General features: G+C 35.6%; 1 protein-coding gene across 1 annotated transcript; it reads right to left on the reverse strand.

The window, feature by feature from the left end:
* Positions 1-546: 546 nt before the first annotated feature.
* Positions 547-8,250, reverse strand: LOC144352780 (CUB and sushi domain-containing protein 3-like). Its single transcript, XM_085495122.1, has 7 exons — positions 8,215-8,250; positions 6,593-6,800; positions 5,958-6,167; positions 5,003-5,224; positions 4,429-4,614; positions 1,278-1,481; positions 547-605 (listed from the first exon to the last, which is right to left on the reverse strand). The coding sequence occupies exons 1-7, from the start codon at positions 8,248-8,250 to the stop codon at positions 547-549; spliced, it is 1,125 nt and encodes a 374-aa protein (XP_085351248.1).
* Between the last annotated feature and the right edge of the window lie 279 nt (positions 8,251-8,529).

Here is an 8,529-nt window from a genome sequence, read left to right on the forward strand (position 1 = left end):
TAACTCTTGCTATTATGACGTCATACAAACACACAATTCCCAAATGTGAGATGAAAAAAGAAGCGTGATCTTCAACCAATCATTTAGGTGTTGCATTTTCTTGTGTCATCGGCACAAAGAGATTGTTGTAAGACAGTTATTTGTCGTTTTCCCTTCGAATTGTTTGATATTTTTGAATTTCTGTAATTTTCCAATTCCGCTATGTAGGTATTTCGGAATATATACGATGTTGCTGAGTCATCGGTGGTTAGGAATACTTTTGATCGACAAACATCGGAAAAAAAGGACTATTAGTAGTCCATTAGAAGGGATTGCCGCCCATTTTAATACAAAGAAGGGCAGACAATATCATTTTGTTTGATAAAAGTCGTATTTATATTACAAGCCACTGGTTACGCCCTTTCTCGGGGTCCGATCGATTACGAAATAAAACATTTACGTCAATGGAATGGGCGCGTGTGACGTGTTCGATTATGCAAATTCTGAAAACGACAGTTTAACGCGGGGGAGTCGTCACCTGCGCATGCGTCAGATGACCATAAAGTGTCATTGCGCGTGCGCAGGTGACGACTCTCCCGCTTCAACAGATCTTTTCTTTCCATCGTCTTTTAGAAAAGATATACAATAAAAGGTTATTAATAATATACAGTATTTAATGTTTTAATGTTCCCGCACATAAATCTCTGCTGTACTCGGAGTTATCACGTGATGGTTACAACATATTTATGCCATCACATGATTTAAATAACTGGTACCGCGGTTGTCGCTTATTGGTCATTTCAAGACACTAATGGTGCAAGTTGCAGAAACCGCTTATGTCGGAATAACATTTGCTTGGGAGCTATGACCATAGACCTTTCTAAGGTCTATGCTATAACCAATCACTGAAAAGCCGCAACGAATTATCATAGTTGGGTTTGAAATCGTCTGTGCATGTTTCTGTATCTTCTGCGCACCTTGTCGGTATTGTATCAATCTCACTCACTCAGCAACGTTTACGTCAATCCTCCCATTTTTCAGATAATCGACGGAATGACAGTATCGGTATCAAATTGCTCAAATATCGGCAACTTTTATTTAAATTTGATTCATAATAAAAATACTATAACATGAATTATTACACCATTTTTATTTTCAAGTAAAAGGCGACTTTTATAAGATTCCACCAACATGTAACGATTCCATGTGTTAATGCATAATACTAAATCACGGCACACTGTTCAGACATTAGATCAAGTAGAAGAAGTTCACAGTTTTGCACATAATAACGTACTTACGGTAATCACCCCCGATTCTGTTTTTGATGTAAACATAACTGACTTCATATAGGCCTGCCAAGTCTACCATCCACCACGACTGATCTGACCACTGTGTTATGAAATAGTTTGTGAGATCGCCATCAACTCCCTTTTCACTAGTCTTAGAAGGACTTGATATTGAACTCATTACGGTTGGTTTATTCAACGCAACGTTTTCGAGATCTGAAAAAAAAATCAACAAACTTTTTCAACTGAATCATATCCCCGTTTCAATATAATAGTATATAATATGAAATATAATCACTAAATTGGTGATTGTTGACGAAAAGTGAATCTGAACGTGAAATTGAAATTGCTTTTCATGAATTTCTGAAGAAACGACGCTTCATAGGAGTAGGGTACATTAGGCATCTGGTGAGAACGTCATAACAATATCAGCAAATCAATACTGTCAATTCAAAATGAATTATAATATACTAATAATGTCTTCTTGTCAAAAGTGATGACATACAGTATATAAACACGCAAACCTCATTTCTCCAGTTATTCTCAACGCATCATTCATGCGAGATTTTAGAACCTCGTTTTAAAAACATCAGCATTTCATTTCCGTAATTTCCACTCATGATGAAGCGAGTTCATGCTCATTGCGTTCAATAAGAAGTAAATATGAAGGTCATATTTCCAGCAGATGACCTAATCCATAAGATATGATGCTTTAATGGCAAAGAGAAGCTTACTTTGTGAATACAGGTGTGTAATCATTCCAATCAAGAGAGTTCACTGTTAGGCTGCCATTTTGTTTTTACCTATGATGCAATTGAAGGTCAAAGGTTACTTGGTAGTAACTTCGAATGCTGTGTTACCTGTTGTGCTGCTGCTATTGTTGTGTCACGCGTATTTTCTTGAAATTTTCAAAGAGTTTTATATGAGTTACCTCCATAGATGTATAAATTCCGTGTACTTCACCAATTATGTTCAAAGGGGTATAAACAAACGAATTGTCTGAGAATTTTTACACATTGAACATAAAAATACCGGTTTCTTGGAATTAATTATGCTTTAGTTGTTTTAACAAGTTCTCATGGAGACGAGAAAATAAGTATTTCTAAACTACGACCAGCAGTCCACCATTCCACATGGTGCAAGAGGGCAAGCACAGCATTCAGCAGTGGAAGTGAGGAAAGATGATTGCTAATCTAAGATAACACGCAGAAAGAGCAATACACCCAATACATAGAACTAAACTTGTTTTTGCCTAATGGGGACGTGCCCCTGAAATAGGCCTCATTTTTAGGTATAAGTATCGGTCTTATTTCTGGTCAAGATAGATATAATTATCGGTAATATATTTCCGATTTGTGTTAATAATATGCTCTTATGTAAGTGACAGAGGTGCTTCTATGGTCAAAATACATGTTTTAATAAATCAATATACAATGCAACTGTTGGCTTACATGTGCTTCTATTGGAAATGCTCTTCTAATAGAGCAAATTAATACGGTAACTGTTTTAATTGGAATAAACAGTGATGTCAGAAATGGTGCTTTGGTATAAATATGGGTATAGATTTTGCCACTATCCAGGTATAAATATGGTCACACTTTTGAGCACTCAGGGGCACCTCCCTACCCAGCTATGTATCAAGCCCCCCGGGACAATACATCATCTTATTTACACAATACTAACCCCAGTGAGTGCAGCAGTAGGGTAACATTTCAATACCTGATGACCTGATTTTCAATTTTTATACTTATTATATATATTAATTTATTTGAGTAGGTAAGTAAGTAAGTAGTAAGAAATTACCAGATTACACGTTTCCTGTATTTCACATGCAGTTACCATTCAGTGAAATGATATGTATTCTAAACAGGTAAACAGTGTTCACTGTCAAAGGACTTTTTTTTAAGACGAAAATGTTCTGCCTGTCATATTCAACTTTGCAGAAAAATTAAAACTTATATGTAATATTTTATTGTGTTGACCAAAAACGTATTTAACAACATTCATATCAATTTCAGAATTTATTACTTATGCACAATTTTGGACAAAAGAAAAACATATACTAAAAGTAGTTCAAATTACACATTTAACTATCCATGTTTTATCGTAATTATTATAGAAAAACAATCTGCTAAAGCATTATTCAGATATTATTGTCTCAATGTGGAATATAAGAATGTTCACATTTTGCAGTTGTAACTAATAAATGCACTGAATAATCACACTTGTACTTTTGGATTATAATAAGATAAACTATTTCCTTAACTTTCTCTAAAAGCCAAATCATTAACTCGTTATCTCTATTTATTTTTAAGTGTTTTTTAATCAAAGATCAAATGAGAATAACCTAATAAGCTTGTATGTATATATATTAATATCCCCATCACATTATATAGTGCTTATATTATCAATTGACGCCCTCTTCATCCTTATTTTCATACATATTTTGTAATGTAAATTTATTTCATGTTAATAATTAATTTGTATGATTGTAATGAGCCGGAGGCCATTATACAATTAATAAATTATTATTATTATTATTATTATTATTATAAATAAAAGCGAAACAGTGAAATGTGCCTCAATAAATAGTTTTAGTAATCTTTATTTTCCAGTCTCTGTTCATGCTGTATTTTTATGTTCATTTAATCTGAATAAAATTGTAAGAAAAAGTGTATTACAAAATACTCATACACAGTTCACAACAATTAACCCAAAATGTGTTATGCCAATTTGAACAGAATTTTGTATTTATAAATCTGTGGATACAAAGCGTAAAAACTCACTTTTTTTCAAAAGATGCACGAATCTCGGGAATATTGCGCGTATGTAACACTATGGAAACAGCAATACAGTAGGTCACGTGTTGGTACCGAGTAAACTTTGACATTCCATTACATCGTATAAAAACAAAATGGCAGCCTAACTGTGAACTGGCAGAAGAATGCGCTAGAGGTAACTATGGTTACACGCAACTTGGGGTAGAAAACAGGGTTGGAAGGGTTTCATATAATAACATGGGTTTGTTTAAGTTTTAACGGGATTTGGGGTTCGAAATAATGTAAGGCTAATAATTATTTTATCACAACATAGCATTTTACATCTAATCAGACCAAATTAATACCTTATACATCACAATATGAAATAGTCGAGTATAAATTACCTGTACAGAGAGGTAAGGAGGACCAGGTGGATCCAGCAACACACTTCACTTCAGAGCTTCCATACATGGAATATCCATCATCACATTCATACAATAACGCTTGGCCTCCTATGTATACTGGCAGTGTAGGGTCAGCACTGACACGATGACCGTTTGATGGCATACCAGGGTCTAGTTCACACATACCTACGGGAAGTGTATGTTTCAAGATTAGATTTAAATATACAAATGCCTGCATTGTAGGTTGACTCTGACTGCTTAACGCTTTGCGCATTTTAACACCAGGTACGGTGCACATCACTTTTACTGGAACATGTATTTAACAGGGGTTAACCATTTGAAATCATCAGGGTGACTAGTGCAATTTCTTTTCGTGTTGTCTTATCTGTATATTTTGTATTTTTCTTGAATGTGCTAATAAATCTCCCTGCAACAGCTTGCATGCAATTTATTTCTCTAGGTGTCTAGCTTGCAAATTGTTTTCAACAAATCTTCTAACCCCACCCCATGTTTTAAATTATCCACTCCTAATCCAGTACAGCTGCAACATGAGGTGTTATAAATTGAGACTCACCTGTCCCCAGTGCCTCTAATTCTCCTAGAGAAAGTTTACCAGTTATTCCCTCACGTACAACGCTTATATATCGGCCTGTGATTGGTCCACCACAGTCAAGAATTATGGGATTGGTGAATCTATCAGCAAACATACTGGCATCTATGGTCGGTCCACATTGTGTATTGCTTTTCAGATCTTTATTGAAACCAATCCGAATAACGGATCCAATCTGTCTGTCATCTAAGAGTATGTTAAAATTAATAATAACATAAAATGTAAGTAAGTAAGTAAGTAATTCTTTATTGCTATCGTATCCCATTTGAGATCTTGACAAAAAGTACAATAAAGTCAAAAACATGTAATGTATCAAATGTTTGCATTGCATGAATCGTGTTATTAGCACGTGCGTACAAGTTCAATGTAAAATAGATATGACGTAATATTACGTCATATTGTCCTAGTTTATGTTATACGGATATTTTAATCGTAAAAACATCTTATTTGACACATATTTTGATATAACAAATGCCGTCAGGATCGATATATCGATATATAGATTTGTTGACCGAAACTGAGCCTTGGGAAAAAACAAACATTTTCCTTCACTGCCTTTGTCCCAGTCTCTAATGTCAACAATCAGAATGTTTACCCCTTTAAAAGTTACCTACAGCTCTGTGGCTTCTAGTTTTTCTGTATGTTTGTATTTTTATAGTAACAACCAATACATGCACACTGCTTTGATAAGCAGATAATGTTGCTGTTGTTCGATCTGTTCAAAATTGGTTACGATTCAGTGAAAAACGCAGAGAAACCAAGACTTCTGCGAGTTGTTAATATGCTGATCTGCATATGTTGTATGTGTGTTTACTTGATTACGTCGTCATGGTAACATGGTCATGGGGTGTAACATAAGCGCATACATTTAGTCATAGACCTTTCTAAGGTCTATGATTTAGTCAGCAATTCTACTCACAGAACTTGCTGTCTTTTTCTTTACAACCAATCAAAACTTTATACACCTCGTAACGCCCTTCCAAGTCTAAATACCACGATGGTTCATATTCTGCTTCCGTTTGAGTATAATCTTCGTATTCGCCGTCCACTCCAACATTAGCGTTTACTGCCCATGCTGAAGCACTGCTTTGATTGGCTGTGTGTCGTCCTAGGGCAATGTTGTCTAAATCTAGAAAAAAAAACAAGAGATAAATTTAGAGGATACTTTATGAGAAAATTGGTGGGTTTGAGATCTTAGAAATATAATTGTACATGTTGAAGGAAAAAAATTGAAATTTCCACGATACCTTCATAATACCATCTGTGAATATAATATACCCTCCAACCCCCATATTTCAAATGGGACCCCCTTTTAATATTTTTTAAAATAAATCAATTAAAACTTATAATATCCAAATTAACGTTTACGTTAATAACACGTTTAAATACAACACGGTGCCGAGATGCGATTACAGACGACTCAATAAGTCATTAGTAAATAAAGGAACGAAAGAAAGAATAATAATAAATAAATAAAGTCGATGGAAAATTTGAGAAAACTCTGTGACAACATGAACTTTTCATAGCGATAACTAAATAGTAAATTACACGCACTTGTGCATAGTGGGACTTGATTACTCCATATTGTCTCAGTACACGTTATGACATCGTCACCGTACATGGTATTTCCTGCGTTACACGCGTACTCCAACGTAGCGTTGACAGCCACAGGAAACACTGGACTAGCAGGCGACGAAAAGTAACCATTGTCAGGCATCCCGGGATCAGTACATTGACCTACCGAAGTGAAAACAACACTCAACTAATTCAATATTTTGCAACATGTTGAAAAAAAACACTTCAAATAATAAGTAACTGAATCAGTTGTGTGCGCTGATCGATCGATCGATTAGTAATGAAGTGACCGTCAATTTATGTTCTACTCTTATTTAATGATGTAGATGCTTGCTCTATTCTAACTCATGTAACACCTTCAGAGTATATATGTGAATAGGTAGAGACTGATGAACCGAGACTGACGACTTTAAATTGTTAGACCCGTCACAAAGGTGTGAGTATACCAATCACTGGCACAGGTTTTCGGCAGTCACCACGATATATCATATGACGTCACCACATAGCAACATATAGCCAGTCACTATAACCATGAGATTTCATCGCATAGCAACACACTAATAGTCGCCATACTCGGTCCTCAATCATGTAATACATGTATAATATTACAACACGTTGTATGTAAGCTTCATTTATACAGTTATAATTGTTAGTTTCTATTTTGTCTATTGGCCGGTGATAGACAGGTAAGACAGGAAGAGACTCTTTTTGAATGACTCGTCGTTGAGAAAATTAATAATGTAAAACAAACATACTAAAAATTTAGTTACAAAACCGCGCAGTTTTTTGGTAGTTGCCACTCTCATGTCATCTTACGGTGTAAGACAATAGTCACCGTATTTCTGGTGGAAAGTTTGGTATCCTTAGTAACGGCATACTACATATCCACGCCCACCACTATGTGTACAATCAAGACATTCCAAGAATACATGATATATTTAAGTAAGACCCACGACCAAATACCCACTATACACAGTATTTCTTTTCATAGCTACGCGTGAACAGTCGATAAGACATTCCTTGTATATCTCAATTCACGCGAGAAATCGTTAAATCGTCCGAACAGTAACTACTTTTTTTACTAGGCGACCGTTCGAGACCAAATTACAATGCGCGGGCTGGCACACTTCACTTGAGCTTCTACATTGTATGGCAGCTTAGTCGTTGGATTAAAGTGAAGTGTGTATTCGACGAAGTCACGGTGACAGGCTGTTTGCTTTCCCACGCCAGTCTTACGGGGACGAAAAGAGAAACCATTTCAAACCATGCAGATCCGTCACTACGATAATATCAATGATCTTATTGGCCACCTTTTAAACACACACAGACTTGTTTGCCCTCTGGTGCTAGTCTCCAGACTGTGTGACAATGTTAACATTTAATAATTACCGAGATACAATGATGGCATAGCACGTAAAACAGCATCGCCGAGCATTGGGGTATTCATTATTAATTAAGATAACTGTTCTGCACTGATTTCTTTTTCCTTTCATTTTTTTAAATTGTTCCGCCACCCCACTTCTTTTTGAGTATATGTATTGAAAAACATAAAATGCAGTCAGATTGCCGGGTTGAATAATTAGGTTATGTTTGTGATTTACTGTCGTACACATCCTCTCCAGTTTACCAACAACCATTTTCTATTGGTGCACGTCATCTTTGCTAACTACACTGGAGTGCGTACTCTGTACAGCATAATGCTTAATCATAAAGTTCATCTGAAGTGTACGTGTGAATGCATACCGTCTTGTTTACACAGATATTTTGGACATCATATCTATGAAGTACCTGAGTCCAACCATCACTTCGCTAAACACACGCACTAACCTTACCGAACAATACTAATCTGTCGTTGAACTAAACCTGGCTGCTTTTTCACATTATATTTATAGACCCAATTCTTCCAAATAGACACG

The sequence above is a fragment of the Saccoglossus kowalevskii genome, chromosome 21 (genome assembly GCF_978046115.1).
Source record: "Saccoglossus kowalevskii chromosome 21, keSacKowa6.1, whole genome shotgun sequence".
In the NCBI taxonomy this organism is placed as follows: Eukaryota; Metazoa; Hemichordata; class Enteropneusta; family Harrimaniidae; genus Saccoglossus; species Saccoglossus kowalevskii.